The sequence below is a fragment of the Mytilus californianus genome, unplaced genomic scaffold (genome assembly GCF_021869535.1).
Source record: "Mytilus californianus isolate M0D057914Y unplaced genomic scaffold, xbMytCali1.0.p SCAF_10, whole genome shotgun sequence".
NCBI lineage: Eukaryota > Metazoa > Mollusca > Bivalvia > Mytilida > Mytilidae > Mytilus > Mytilus californianus.
In genome coordinates, this window is record NW_026262582.1 from 22,451,939 (window position 1) to 22,469,072 (window position 17,134).

General features: G+C 32.0%; 1 protein-coding gene across 1 annotated transcript; it reads right to left on the reverse strand.

Annotated features, from left to right (window-relative positions):
* Window positions 1–376: 376 nt before the first annotated feature.
* LOC127717775 (uncharacterized) lies at window positions 377–16,398 on the reverse strand. Its single transcript, XM_052223608.1, has 2 exons — window positions 16,242–16,398; window positions 377–1,726 (listed from the first exon to the last, which is right to left on the reverse strand). The coding sequence occupies exons 1-2, from the start codon at window positions 16,247–16,249 to the stop codon at window positions 679–681; spliced, it is 1,056 nt and encodes a 351-aa protein (XP_052079568.1). The 5' UTR covers window positions 16,250–16,398; the 3' UTR covers window positions 377–678.
* Between the last annotated feature and the right edge of the window lie 736 nt (window positions 16,399–17,134).

Consider the following 17,134-nt stretch of genomic DNA (forward strand, 5'->3'; position numbering starts at 1 on the left):
CTTGTTGCTCGTAGTAAAATACATTAACATATTATGCTCTATCAACTTTCATTTTATAAACAGCCCATTAAAGAATGTGTCCAATCAACGGAAACTGTTTTTTCATCAGACAAAGAGGTCAAAAGAAAGATCTATATTTATAAACGTTAATTAGTAAAAACGAAAAAGTAAAATTAAGCACGGCACACAATTTTTGCCTTTGCATATTTCATGCACGTACGTAAAACAAAAGATTCATAAGAGCTTAAAGGGTCTACCGGCAAAAGTAATCATACAATGCTGATTTCAAATTATCTATAATGTCATGATAAAATGCAGGTTCGCGGAATTTTTAAGTCATCTGCTTTATAATATATATAGTATTCAAAATTATTGATTTTTAACCCGCAATGACAAATGTAAAATAATTCAACGAGAAAACTAGCGGCCTGATTATAAATGTAAAAAAAAAAACAATAAATGAAAAAATATATGATAAACAGATCTAAGAGTACACTCAATTACTGAAAACTTGTTCAAAGCCAATAACAACTAATGAAAAAATCATGTATCTAAAACTAAAAGTTGTAACATGGATTCTGGTTGCCACGTGACATGCACGCGAAATCCTGTTATATATTGATTTTGTTTGATTTCTTATGTACTTTACGGTCTGCTGATGATTGAAAATTGTATCTCTTAATTTTTACTTACCAACAAAAACGTTTTTTTATTAAACGCCTGCTCTTCGTTGGTCTTCTTTTCGTTTGTCTTCTCTTTGTTTGTCTTCTCCTTTTCGTTTGTCTTCTCCTCCTCGTTTGTCTTCTCTTCTCCGTTTGGTTTCTCCTCTTCGTTTATTTTCTTCTTTCCTTTTTTCTTTTCTTTGCTTGTCTTCTGTTCGTTTGCCATCTCTTCTTCATTTGTCTTCCCCTCTTCATTTATCTTCTTCTCTTCGTTTGTCTTCTCTTCTTCGTTTGTCTCCTCTTCATTTGTTTTCGCCTTTTCGTTTGTCTTTTCCTTTTCATTTGTCTTCTCTTCTTTGTTTATCTTCTCCTTTTTGATTGTCTTCTCCTCTTCATTTGACTTCGCCTTTTTGTTTGTCTTCTCCTTTTTGTTTGTCTTCTCCTCTTTGATTGTCTTCTCTTCTTCATTTGACTTCGCCTTTTTGTTTGTCTTCTCTTCTTCGTTTTTCTTCTCCTCTTCATTTGCCTTCTCTTCTTCGTTTGTCTTCTCCTTTTTGATTGTCTTCTCTTCTTCGTTTGTTTTCTCCTCTTTGTTTGTCTTCTCTTCTACATTTGTCTTCTCCTCTTCATTTGTCTTCTCTTCTTCGTTTGTCTTCTCCTCTTTGTTTGTCTTTTCTTTGTTTGCCTTCTCTTTGTTTGCCTGCTGTTTGTTACTCTTAAAGCAGATTTGAAAAAGACATTTCAAAATCGTAAAAACATAAGGTGTTATAATGACTAAAAATATTGCCCAGGTCCAAGTTCCTTTAATGGTCATATCAGTTTGAAACGTTGTATCGTTGCAGGTGGAACAATTAGGTTTCAACCATCCATTTAGAGTACTAAGACGTGATATGTTGTTATTCAAATCCATCGGCGGACCAATATGCCATATCATTATGTGCAGGGCAACTCTGGAAATGTAGCCAGTTCCAAGTGCCATTATAAACAGGACAACGGCAAACGTTATGGTCAAACACTTGTCTTTAGACCACGTAGAAGAAGCATTTTGATCTGTGTTACCATGGCTAAAAATATATTGAGTATTGAGTCAAAATAAAAAATACATCACTTTTGAAAAAGAGATGACAGTTAGATGAAAAAACTGTCACATTTAAGTACAGTCATTATAATAACCACACTTCATGATGGGTTTGTTAAGAAAATAATAAAAAAGAAGAACATTGATAGTTAAAAGATGGTCATAAAAATCCAGAGCAAATATTGGTTATACGATTTAAAGAATCAGGCCGGGTTAAACGGCGCCAAACCCTCCGCCTAACCTGGGACAGTAGTGTTATAGTACAGCATAAGAAGTACATACGAAATATACAACAGACTATGAAATCAGTTGAAAAGGGCTGAACTCATCAGATCGATACAAAGCACACACAAAAAATAACAAAAACATAAAAGACACACAGTACAGATCTGAGAGTACTCGCAGTATCTTTATCATCCCCAGTTTTAGGTGGGATTCGCATTGCTCAGTCTTAAGTTTTCTATGTTGTGTTTTGTGTACTATTGTTAGTCTGTTGGTCTTTTTTTTTTAGCCATGGCGTTGTCAGTTTATTTTCGACTTATGAGTTTGAATGGACCTATGGTATCTTCCGCCTCTCCTTTTTAAGTCATATTTAAAACAAATAACACAAAAGAAAACAAGTTGTCTTTAACGGTTGTATTGTCTTCTTTTTTTAGAGCTGTATAAATATATTTCTTCATTAATTTTTATATATATTTTAAATTTTAGTTTTTGACACATCTTTCCAGAAATTAGGTAATCAATGCAATGCAGGTTGAAAATATTTTGTTCTTTGAAATTTCTAGATCTCGAAGAATATATTATAGTTCAAAACATTTTATTTGATTTTTATAAAAATCTATTTATCTAAATTGTTACCATATTTTAATCTAAATTTTTAAAACTTTTAAAGAGGTAAATCATATTGATAAATGCTTTACTTCATTTTAATTTTGCTGCTTAATTTTCTTGCATACTATGTGTGAGATTCTAATTTTATATTGCAGGTACTTTATATCTTGGACTGTTTTTATGTTATTTATATGTTTTAATATATTCGGTCAAAAGCTCCATAGAACTTGTGTTGGATATTTGATTTATACCGAATTGAAATAAAGTTTTCTTATCTAACCTTATCTTATCAAAGCAAACAATTTCAAATAAACAGCCACTTCCATCAATGACATTGACTTCATTGATATTTGACATCAAGGACAAATCATTATCGAAACTGAATTGACTGTCAAAGCTATCAGACACAAGGTGCATTCTACCCCCGTAACACGTGTTTTTCTGCATTGTCATTATCCCAATTTCTAGCAAATAACATCATGTACTCTGAAGAGATCGACTTTTCGGACAGAGGTGAAAGAGAGAGTGAAAATACGAAGGTAGAAATCAAGAATCATAAGTCAAATAAAAACTGACAACATCATGGCCAAATTAAAATTGCGAAAAGGCAACCAACATAAACAACGTGTAAGGCAAACGTAAGATTGAACCCCACCAAAAACCAGGGCATTACTCCAAAAGGGTAGTTACTTAGACTTAGTCTAAGACGGATTAGAATCTCTTCGTTGTGTGTTCTCAACCCTTTCATCTGTTTGGCAAACTTTTGATGTCGACCTTTTCTTGCTAGGGCTATTCTAGTAAAAAGTAGTCTGTAAGCATAAATCATATAAATATGATTTAACTGTGATAAATGATGGCTTATACTTAGAGATTAGACGCACCTCCAAAATCCTGATTTTTGCCACCAACTATATCCAAAGTGTCTGTATTAAATCAGAACTGTGGTAGTGAATTTTCCAAAACAATATGGTCTGCACCGGAGGCAATATGATATAGACCATAGGTTTTTTTAAGATGTTTTGAAGGACATCCCGGACTAGAGTGGATTAGTTTGCATCCGAAACGTTACTTTACATCCAACAGGGACTCAATTAACGGATATATTTAAAGATAATGAGATGTGGTATGATTGTCAATGAGACAACTCTCCACAAGAGACCAATTACCCCAGAAATTACCAACTATAGTTCATCGTACGGCCTTCAACAATTGGCGAAACTCATACCGCATAGTCAGCTATGAAAGGCCCCGAAATGACAAATGTAAAACAATTCAAACGAGAAAACTAACCGCCTAATTTATGTTCAAACCAATGAACGAAAAACAAATATGTTACACAGCAACAAACGACAACCACTGAATTACAGGCTCCTGACTTGGGACAGGCACATACAGAATGTGGCGCGTTTAAACATTTTTGAAGGCACCAACCCTCCCCCTAACCTGGGATAGTGGTGTAACAGTACAACACATGAGACAGTGGTTTTTCAGACCAACATAAGAACAAACTACAAAAATTAGTTGAAAAAGGCTTAACTCATCAGATGGATACAAAGATAAACACATCTAACAAAACACATAGTGGACGTGGCAGGGTACTTATACATCCCTACAACAAAAAGTACAGATCTGAGAGTACTCGCAGTTACTGACAGCTAATAACAACTTATAAAAAAAATCATGCATCTAAGACTAAAATATCTATCAGTACACATCCAACATCCAATGGATTTAGTGTAAAGACGTCATTAACAGTCACAGAAAAAACATGACCTTGTGCAATGCCAAGATACAGGTATCGACAAATTGTAGAGCCATGAATGTGCATATGTATATAAAATTAATATTTAGTTTGATTTCAATTTATTAATAACCAAATCAATGTTAATACCAATTAAAGCAATATTCAAAGATCTAACTACAGTGTTGAATTGGTAACATTTTAGAATAAGTTTATTTAAAGGATCGATAACTTTACCCGGATCGTTTCTAAATTTCCGGGCTCCGTAAATAACATCTCCGTAAAAATTAGGATGTGCTATCCCGTTTGAAATAAGTTTTCTACAGGTACGACCAAACTTCAAAACCAAATCTTTATATCTATGGAAGGATATAGTAAAGGTTTTAAGTAATTTGTGGTAACAAAATCCCTGACTTAATAATTTACAAATCCAAAACGTCACAAAAGACACGGGCATAGCGAACGAGTTGTGATATATAAAAACCGTAAGATGGTGCCAAAGGAACACCATCGTCCAAAAAAGGATAATTAACAATAGGGAACGAAATATCGTCCCTTTTGTCGTAAATTTAGTGTAGAGTTTCCCGTGTAAAACTGGAATATCTAAATCTAGGAAAGAACAGTTATTACCGTTTATATTTGATTAATTTAAAGTAAGTTCCTGTGGGTAAATTTCGGCAGTATATTTAGAAAATTCTTGATTATTTAACGAAAAAATATCATCAAGATAACGGTAAGTGTTGTTGAATTTATCAATTAAATGCAATTTTGACGGGTCTTTCCTACGTTTGGTCATAAAATGTAATTCATAACAGTACAAGAACAAGTCTGCTATTAAAGGGCGCAATAGGTGCCCATAGGAATACTTACAACATGTCGATAAACTTTATTGCCGAAACGTACATAAATATTATCTAGGAGAAAGTTAACGGTTTCAATCATCTCATCACACCTCCAGTAAGTATTTCTAGCAGATTTACCTTTCTTGTTAGATAAGAAGGCTTTAAATGAGTTGCAGCAAATATATTTGCATTCGGATTTACCAAACGACCATTTACTAGTAATCAATTGAAAAACTTTTATTTGATAAGATTGTGTGGAAGTGTAGTGTAAAGAGTTGAAAAGTCAAAACTGTCAACAGAATCAAAATGACTACCAAAAGCACGTAGTTTATCTAAAACATCCAAAGACTTTTTTACACTCCAAAAATAGTTAATTCCACTATTTTCATATATTTTATTACAAAAGTTAATGATCAGTTCTTTAATAGTAGTTAAGGAACTAGTTAAAAGCAATGAAAGATTAGTTGTAGAACACTTACTAGAGGCCGAGATGAAACGATATTTAACTAGTTTATTTAGTAGTTTGGGTAACCAATACATAGAAGGGACCTTCAAATATTCAGAAGAGGTCTTAAGCTGTCTTGTGGTTATGATATGATTGTTTACTATATGACTCTCTGTGGACCACACGGACTTGAATGTAGAAGAAATTAAAATTCCATTTTTAAGAACGTCTGTGTAGTATTTACGGCATACCACCACCCCATTTTGGTTGCTTTGTCGGCCGGTACAAACACAAACCGCTTTAAAAGTACTTGAAGTTTGTTTCTTATTCTAAAAATATGCGTATTATGTACTCTTTAATTTATTTCTGAATTATTTTCAAAATGTGATATTCGAATATCCACAACATTCAAACATTTATTTAAATATGAATAAAGAGATTTTTTATCGGATTTTTCCCGTTCACACCAATATTTACAATACGATGAAAGGGCGTCTTTTGTGACCTGACGACACCGTTGCCAATCTATTTTAGATGGAGGACGATATTTTGGTCCTTTTTTTTAAATTAACCTCTCGGTTATATATATATTTGTAAGTCGAATTATTTTATTTGTTTGTCGTGTGTCTTGTCTATTTTTATCAAACTATCATCGTTGTATGTTTACTAGCAATATGCAGTTTAATATCCATTTCCTTATACAGAAAAAAAAACTAATAGATTTTATTCAGAAACGTCGTTAACACTGCGAGAAGACTAGATCTTTTGCAATAACTATTATAATTTATACTTTCGCAAAATTTCAATAAAAAATACATTTCAGTCATCTGTTTAGCGGGCCATATATGGGTCTTTTTTTATTTTAAATGTCCATTTTTCACCATTGGAAAATGAAAAAAAGAAATGTTGAGAAATAAGTGATTTAATTGTACATGTCAATACCTTTACATCAGTTTGAAATAAATACAAAATATGCAACCTTAACTTGAACGGTAAGTTTAACAACAACTCTGTAAAAGTGAACATGGTGTACCAAGATGGCCCCTTCGCAACGATTTCTTAAGGCTCTACCATGCTAAAAAAATTAGAATTTAAAGGTATTTTTTCTTCAGGAATCTGACAGAATAAATGATTTTAACTATTTCATTTGCAATTTTAACTACTAGAAAATATTACTAGCCGTATTTAAAATATTCACGAATGTCTACTGCGTAACTTTATATATATATATATATATCTATACTACTAAAGGAAGAGACCGATTTCATTGAGCCGCAACTCCTCTGAAACCATACAAAGTCGGAAATATTTGTGATATGATGTATAAATGTAGTGTTTTGTACTTCCTAAATTTGTCTATGAAACAAACTTATTTCCTCAGAAAACGCCAATTTTGAGAAAATATCCAAATTCGGAGACCGTTATCGATCCGTGTCTTATACGCTTTCGCGCATGCTGAGTCGACGAACTGTCCGCAAAATCTATGATACTAAAATAACCAGGTCATGAACTTCGTACAGGGATTAATACTACTAAATTTAATCTTTGTCACATGAATTTTCCGGTTGCAGTAAGAAAACCAGGACGGGTTCAAACAGAAAGATTTTGATAGCAGAGAAAACTATACACCTTATAATCAGCACAACTTTATCAGATGACAATACGAATACTAAAACTCCAGGCTTAAAATAAGGCGTAGGTACTTTAATTTAGTCACGGATCTGGGATGTCGCGGGTGTTTTCTAGTGTCCCCTATGAAACGATTTGTGTCCACTGCGCAACGGGTTGTGTCCACTTCGCAATGAAGTGTTGCGTAGTGGACCGTTGTGCAGTGTACGTATTTACATGTTAGCAGCCGTTGTTGTTACACGCAGTTTCTCAGATATATAGATATAAGAAGATGTGGTATGAGTGCCAATGAGACAACTCTCCATCCAAGTCAAAAATTATAAAAGTAAACCATTATAGGTCAAAGTACGGTCTTCAACACGGAGCCTTGGCTCACACCGAACAGTAAGCTATAAAGCGCCCCAAAAAGTACTAGTGTAAAACCATTCAAACGGGAAAACCAACGGTCTAGTCTATATAAAAACCGAGAAACGAGAAACACTTATGAACCACATCAACAAACGACAACTACTGAACATTAGATTCCTGACTTAGGACAGGTGCAAACAAATGCAGCGGGTTTAAACGTTTTAATAGTACCAAACCTTCACCCTTTTTCCTGAAACAATAGTGTAACATCACAACATAGAAAGACACACTATAAAATATCAACTGAAAAAGCTTTACTCAATCAAAGGACATATTAACACCAGTGAACATACACTGAACAAATAAATTTGACCCTAAGATACAATATAAATACAAAATAAATAAACTAAGGGAAGAATAATAAAAATAACATGTTATATCGGTATGAAATGTTAAACAATTTAAGAAAAACAATATGCTCGAACAAAAATATCAGTCATTTGCAATAACTTTAAACACAGGTAAATGAAAATAATTTTGTTGTTAGGTAGTCTTAGATAATACATTTGATTTCACAAACTCCACGTTTTTTATGATTTGGGGTCAATATTTCTTTTAAAAAAAGACGTTGCAAAGTGGACAAGTTAAAAAGTACGCTATTCATAGGACTTGCCACTGGATTCAATGCAGACGAACTATATCATAAGCCTTGAATGTAGTTGACATATTTACGTCATACCAACACCACATTGGAGGCTGCTTTTTCGGCCGGTACGAACACCAAACGCTATGCGAGTACTTGAATTTGTTTATACGAATAAGAAATTATAGGTGGCTATGTTATCAAAATATGGAGGTATAAGGTTTTGAACCGTAGAGTCATGAAAAATACTAGACAAATTAATAAAATCAATACCTCTATTAATGTATTTAATTCTTATGAAATACTTTTTATGATCTTCAGGTTTTTCAATTTAAGGGAACAGTCTATGGCGACAAAAGGCTGTAATTATACGTGTACACTCATATTTTGGAATAAAAAACGATACTGTATCACACTAAATTTTGAAAGCGAATTTCGATTAGCGGCAGTGGTATTTATATTATTAACGCGGTTACTTTTGCATTACCATACCCTAATCTGAGAAACAAAGAAACAATTTTTGGGTATGGAAACCTTGCACTTCAACCAGCAAGTAGTGAGTGTTCGGAAGGGGGTCCTTCATTTCTATATATTTTTATTTGTGATGACATTTTCTATAATATTTCTACATTTCCCCATTCTTTTCTGTTCTTCATATTTTGTTGCATTTTTTCTCTATTCTAAATAGTTTTCACTAATTGTTCACTATTCTGTAATCCCCTCTATGTATTACATTGCTTTTTGATAGATGATTGAAAAAACATCTCATCAGATGTCCATTTTCATTATCAGTGCACGCATTTTTGCCAGTTTAAAAAAAAGAAAGAAAGAAAGAAATAAAACATTTCTGTAAATGTACAAAGTCTATGCACAGCAAATTACTGAAAAAAATAAGAATTGGTCATTTCTGACTTGATTAATTCCATAGAGATTGTACAATGGCTACGAGATATTAAACATTCATCGAAGGCGTCCGATTTTCAATGAGAAAACTTTTCTTTTTAACATTAAGAACATAATTATCATATGTATTTTCAAAAGTCTTAACCTTTAATAAAACCGCCTTAACTGTTTCCCTGTCCTTTATCTGTTTGGCTCTGACTTAGATACCCGTATGTTTCAAGGGAGAGAACCAGCCTAAAAACCCGGAGAATTTATTAAATACGACAAAGGTACTCAATGAATAATGTTGCATTTACTAGTTTACCTTGCTATATAAAGTCGCGTCAAATTCATATTGATGAATAGTCTCGGGCAGTCAATTTTGGTTAATTGATACTTAATAAGTATTCTGGAAAGGGGGTCTTTTCCTATATAAAGGTCGCTGGTATCTGACACTTTTTAGTATTATGTCAAATATATCAATGTTTTGCAATTTCACGGAGATAATTTAAAATTGAGTAGCAATATATATGGGTCATAAATATTCATCTTCTGTTAGGTTGTCTGTAAAAACTTTGTACATATCTTTTTATTTAATTATTATGAATGATTCGTTTGTGTTGTTATCATCTAATCAAGGATGTACTTTTAGGTTTAGGAATTTTTGTCAGATGTTCGGACTCCTTGTTTTTTTTTTCCTACGATGCAGGGTAAAATATTTTGCCCCATAACACCCAATTTCTTTTCATATAAGACTTCAATAGTTCATTAAAGGTCATTTACCAAAATTTAAGCAGATTCTAGGTTTTTTTTCTTTCGATTTGAGACCCAAATAATACCAATGCAAATATAAGGTAAAAGTCCGAGTCCGCCTTTTCCCGCCATAATTTAAAACTTAAATATCAAGAGAAGGAGCTCCATAACCTATCAATCTTTTTAGCTTATTTTATTCCATAACTAATACTCATCTGGCTTATAATATTAATTTTAAATTCTAGATTTTTTTAAGTTCACCTAAGTACATCCTTAAGATGACAATATTGTATGTCTAATAGCTGGGAAATATATAAATGGGGGATGATTTTCCTATAAATATACTTATGGTTTGAGATTTTTTAATAGACTTCGACTTTAAATGAATTGGAAGGGGGGAAAGAGAATCTGAAAATCGAATAAGTAATGCATTTATCTCTTTAATGTTCTTGATATTATCGATTGAATTCTCTCAAAATAGGTGAACATATGTATAGTAAGCTAATAAAATCGACGAATATTGTTCTTAAATGTGTCTTTTAATCATCAAATGCCGAATATGTTATACATAGAATTTTCTTGGAAAATCATATGTTGTTGATACATAAATTTCCGTTTTACTGATGTAGAATGATAAAAGGGTCACCGACTTCGAATAACAGTCAAAGTGGTATTCTATATAGATGTGAACAAATTACTACAAAACGTCGAAATAAGCGTAACATCTTGGCGTTATAAGCTGTAAAACGTGGATTTTTTACATTTTTCACTACGAAATAGGTTACAGATTGGTCAGCATTTGATGAACTGTTAGTACTTCACATCACTTTCAGCACTCTTGGCTTTATCTTGGGGCCAGTTTTCTAAATTGGTTGTGAATGCCGGAGTGCTCGGAGAGAACCACCGACCTTCGGTAGGAAAGCTGACAATCCTTATCAATTAAGAAAAAAGTCTAATGGACCTGCCACGTGCGAGGTTCGAACTTACAGCATTCAATCGGTAATATTTAGAAAATAAAAAAGATAAATGCATTACTTTTTTCGGTTTTCAGTTATAGTTCAACGAGCCAAAGTTGTATGCCAAATTTTACCAAAATCGGTGACATAGCCTATTTACTGTTCTTTGTCCCTAACACGGAAAAAATAACAATTTTTCATTTTACATCTTTTTGAATCTTATCCAGCAGCGCCTGCATACGGAGTATACATCTCCCAGTTAATACGATATTCTACGGCTTGTATTTCCTATCATAATTTCCTTGGTATAGAGGGTTGCTGCTCACAAGGAGGCTATTAAACTAAGATTTCCAAGTGGTGAAGTTGGAATTAACCCTTCGTAAATTTTACGGACGCAATCACGAGTTGGTTGACCGTTATGGAATATCTGTTTCACAAATGACAACGAATATGTTCCAATTGTCGTAACTACAATCCTCCCCCTTTCACCGAATATTACCTACCGAATTAGACTTATCACCGGGTTTGTACTAACATGAGCAACACGACAGGTGCCAAATGTGGAGCAAGATCTGCTTACCCTTCCGGAGCACATGAGATCACCCCAAGTTTTTGGTTGGGTTCGTGTTGTTCAGTCTTTATTTTTCTATGTTGTGTTTTGTGTACTATTGTTTGTCTGTTTGTCTTTTTCTCTTTTAGCCATGGTATTGTCCGTTAATTTTCGACTTATGAGTTTGAATGTCCCTTTGGTATCCTTCGCCTCTCTCTTAATGTTTATTGATAACTGTTTATTGCTTTTTAGTGGAATTTATTTTCACTGTTGTTTTCAATTTTGACAATTTTACAACCTAAGTGGATATTCTAGAGGTTATTATTTATGTTTATCTTATGGCCTGTTAACTTCTAGGAATATCATTGGTTAAAAGCGAACAAGTGAGAAAAGTGTATATTTAATATCAGATCAGGTCAGTGGTTTATTCTAAATACACGGTTAATAGTAGTTAATAGTAGAGTTACTTCCTTTAAAAAAACAACACTGTGTTGTTCTTAAATTAACATGCATTGTAAGTATACATAATTAAAATTGTTTAAGCTTTTAGACAAAAACATGTTTTAGAGATGCCGACTTTCACTCATTGATTACTATAACTTTAACAACAAATGAATCATATGGATTATTGTTTTTTTTTACAACTACCTTTGAATTTCCCATTTTAGATAGTCGGTAAGAAAGATTTTACACAGTATACTAGTCACCTTATACGATATACATGGGGTCAGCAAATTACTGATCCCGTATATATCTTTTGAGGTCACAAGCACACTGTGTAACTTATAATATGTTATATATCGTTAATATAAAATCATGACCTTAGTACACTTCCTTCTAGATTAACAATGATTATTAATTCTGACCACGAAGTATTTTGTCTTTAAATACAATGCCGTGGTATATATAATAGTACTAATAATCTAATCTGTAATCTCTATATTGTTATGCATACTTTTGTTTCGTTGTTATAAATAATGATCTTTGATTAAAAAAATCTATTTTATAGAAAAAGCATTATTCCTTAAAAAAGAAGCATGGAAGTTCCAGTTTGCAATTGCATGAGACATTGTATTATACTTTAAATTGTTTATAAGGTATAGAACCACTAATTTGGACCTTACAAGAAGGAAGAGCAAACTCTTAACAAAATAGTACTTATACATAGCTGTAACTTTGTCAATAAGTAAAATATTTAGGTAATTTTGGTATGAAATGAAAGCTTAGGGAAACCCTTGTTAAAAGTTTTTTTGAATAATAAATATATATATATATATATATATGTAATTTAAAACAGGAGGGCTTAATTGTCCAACAGGAGGGCTTAATTGTCCTTTTGTTCAGATCAGATTTATGTTTTCCTATTTATAAGCATGTATTAATGCCACTTACATGTGTTTGTATTTCATACAATAAAAAAGAAAGTCTATGGTGTACCAATTCATGACATAAAATATTTACGCGAATATGAAACATCAAAAGCAAAGACACAGCAAATAATTTCCAAAGGAAACGTGTTCTGTGTGGGAAACAATAGAAATTCGACTTTTCTTCATATACAATGTAAGAAAAATGGATAGATTTCTAAACATGAGTCGATATTACTTATTGGATTGATAGATTTCTAAACATGAGTCGATATTACTTATTGGAATCTTCTTAACTTTACCAGTTAAATTTCAAAGGATTAGACGAGCAATCAGTGATACAAAAAGAAATATCTCATATAAGATTATTTTTTATGAAAAAGAATAGCCAAAAAGAATATGATGGAAACGCGTCATCAAAAATATTTCCCTGGGAAAATTTACATATTAAGGGTTCCGATGGAAATAAAAAGTAAGATGGTTCTATTTTACGCATAAGCATTTCCATAATTTTCCACCAGAAATCTTATAGTTTCCCAGGGAAATATTTCTTATGTGGTTTCCCTAGGAAATAAACGACAACTTTAGTCATCTGCAACCCTCCTCTAACCTGGAACAGTGGTGTAACAGTACAACATAAAAACCAACCTATAATGTGACGTTTTGGATTTCAATAAACGTAAGCTATGTATTACTGGTAAATTATTAAGTCAGGGATTTCGTTACCACAAATTACTTAAAACTTTACTAAATTCTTCCTTAAATATAAAGATTTGGTTTTGAAGTTTGGTTGTACCTGTAGAAAACTTATTTCAAACAGGATAGCACATCTTAATTTTTACGGAGATGTTGTTTACCGAGCCCGGAAATTTAGATACGATCCTGATGAACATATCGATCCTTTAACTAATTCTATTCTACTACAAGGTTACCAATTCAACTCTGTATTAAGAACTTTTAGTATTGTTTTTATTGGTATTAATATTGATTTTGTTATCAGTTAATTGAAATCAAACTAAATATTATTTTATATGCACATTAATTGCCATCAATATGTCGATACCTGTATCTTGTCATTGCACAAGGATATGTTTTTCCATGGCTTTTAATGACGTCTTTTCACTGAATACATTAAATGATAGATGTGTACTGATTGATATTTTAGTCTTAGATGCATAATTTATTGTATTTATTGTCATTGGCTTTCAACTAGCTGTCAGTAACTGCGGGTACTCTCAGATCTGTACTTAGTGTCTTTTTGTTGTGGGGATGTACAAGTACCCTGCCACGTCCATTCTGTGTTTTTGTTAGATGTATTTCTATTTGTATCCATCTGATGAGTTAAGCCTTTTTCAACTGATTTTTTAATTTTATTCTTATGTTGTACTGTTACACCACTGTCCCAGGTTAGGGGAGGGTTGGCGCCTTCAAACATGTTTAACCCCGCCACATTCTGTATGTGCCTGTTCCAAGTCAGGAGACTGTAATTCATTGGTTGTCGTTTGTTTTTGTGTATCATATTTGTTTTTCGTTCATTATTTTGTACATAAATTAGGCCGTTAGTTTTCTCATTTCAATTGTTTTACATTTGTCATTTCGGGGCCTATTATAGCAGACTATGTGGTATGTGTTTTGCTCATTGTTGAAGGCCGTGTGGTGACCTATAGTTGTTAATTTCTGTGTCATTTGGTCTCTTGTGGAGAGTTGTCTTATTGACAATCATACCAGATTTTCTTATTTTTATATATAAAAATCAATTGAAACAGGTTAAACCCATCAGATCGATAAAAAACCTAAAAACACAGAGTACACAAAGTACAGATCTGAAAGTTGCCGCAGTTGATTAAAGCTCATAGCAACTAATAAAAACATTATGTATTTATGTCTGGAAATCACGAACTCATTTTGCAAAACCGGACAATTCAAATGAAAGACACAAAGGTATGTACCCGTTACTTGAGATAGACTGAGGTAGTTATGTGTTCTTGGTTAAGGCGTATATCAAAAATGTACCCGAAGTAGCATTTGAATATTCGTTCGCTTTTAACCTTTCCTGATTGTCAGAATGTGGTATGAGTGCCAAATGAGACAACTCTCCATTCAAGTAACAATTTATAAAAGTAAACCATTATAGGTCAAGGTACGGCCTTCAACACGGAGCATTGACTCACACCGAACAGCAAGCTATAAAGGGCCCCAAAAAATTACTAGTGTAAAACCATTCAAACGGGAAAACCAACGGTCTAATCTATATAAAAACGAGAAAGGAGAAACACGTATGAACTACATAAACAGACGACAACTACTGTACATCAGATTCCTGACTTAGGACGGGTGCAAACATTTGCAGCGAGATTAAACGTTTTAATTGGTGCAAAACCTTTTCCCTTTTCTGAAACAATAGTATAACATCACAACATAGAAAGACACACTATAAACTATCAATTGCAAGGCTTAACTCAATCAAAAAACGTAAATTAACACACAATGAACGAATTAGTTTACGAATTTGTTTACATGTGTTAAACACATAGTTATATGATCTGTTCACTTAGACCATTTGATATAAATAAACTCTGAATTAATAGTCAGTGGAAACATTATTTTGTTTCGTTTTTCAAAGAATTATTTGTAAATACAAATTGTGGGAAGAAATGAAATGGAAAAAAAACCCACAAAATCGATAAGAAAGTGATTAAAGTTTGATCGTTTCGAGCGTTCATGAAATATTTGTCACTGGACGTAAAGCAAACAGCAATCAATTAATTTAAGTCCAATATTCAATCAATAATTATTGTTCGATTATACCTATTAGAATTCAGATAAGTCCAATTTTCTCTGTATTTGTTAAACCCACAGATTCAAAACTCACAAATTTGATAAAATCTTTAGAAAATTTAATTTTAATGAGTCTACTTTTACAGTATTCAATATACATTTGTACTTATAAAAATAAGAAGATGTAGTGTGATTGTCAATAGGAGAACTCTCTAAATGAGACCAAGAGACACAGAAATTATCAACTATATGGCACTGTACGCTCTTCAACAATGAGTAAAACCCATACCGTATAGTCAGCTATATAAAGGCCACAAAATGACAATATTAATGTAATACTATTCAAAAGAGAAAGCTAACAGCCTGATTTATTATATTTACACAATTACAATAACATAACAAAGAAAGACATTTTGCCATTTTTATATGCTTTTGTAAAGTTTTGCATTGAGTGAAATCATGTGCATCTGACAGGCAATACATATATTATATCCGATAGAATTTCGGTTGAGGGTGTTCTTTAACATTTTTTTGATAAATATTATTTTTTTCAATTTCAAAACTGACCGAAGTGCTAACATTTTTATTTTCTTTTTATTTATTCAAAATAAACCTCATATTGATTAATATATCAACTCACAATCATTTCTTCCAGATCTATATGATTGTGTTATTTTAAAAATTTATAAATTTTTTTCCCTTGTACTATTTAATTAAATATATTTAGTAAACTTACGTTGCCATGTAGTCCTAAAAAGTGTTCAATACAGTTTGGTTTGTGTTGCACAAGATGTGAATGTAATTTATTCTCTAGTACTGGTATATATTTATATATATATGAATCTTCGAGGTCACGCCGATATTAAGCTTTTTGCTACAAACTCATTAAACGGGTTGTGATTTGATATTAAGATAAATAATCAGTATAGATTTTGGTCAACTTTTAAATGATTTTATATTGTAAACAGAAATGACGATTTACTATATATATTTTACACGTGTCACAAACTTATTGTTTAAAGTTTATATGGCAATACACATTTTGATTTGAATTGAACAATTTATAATTATCTAATTTACACTACATTCTAGATTTAATCTAACCAATTTAAACCCGATTTGAATTAATCTTTAAATTTGTTCAAATGTAAAATTTTGATATACGGAAAATTGAAAAAGATTAAGTTTAAGCATATTTTTTTTTTTGATTTTCTGATTATAACATTTTACTGTGAATTAAATTATAAGTTTACGAATGTAATTATTTTAATAAATTTCTAATTCACTAAATTAAGTATTAATAATTTTTTGTAAATTTGAAATTCATGCATTGGTAATTTCTATTAAATTTCAAATTTTTACAAATCTGTAGGCCACAATAAACTATTGTTATTTTGTTCCAATTTCAATCGTTGTAATTAATTTACTTTTTTGAATTTATTCTTCGTTAGTTTGGTTTGTTTGTTCGTTTGTTTGTTCGTTCGTTTGTTTTTATTGTGTTCGAGCTTTCATTGCCAGAACACTGCCACAAGAACTAGAATGAGCGCAAACAAGATCACTGAATTACAACGATAAACATCACCATCGAGCTTCACAACTACACCATAGTCCTGTACTCCAGAAATATAT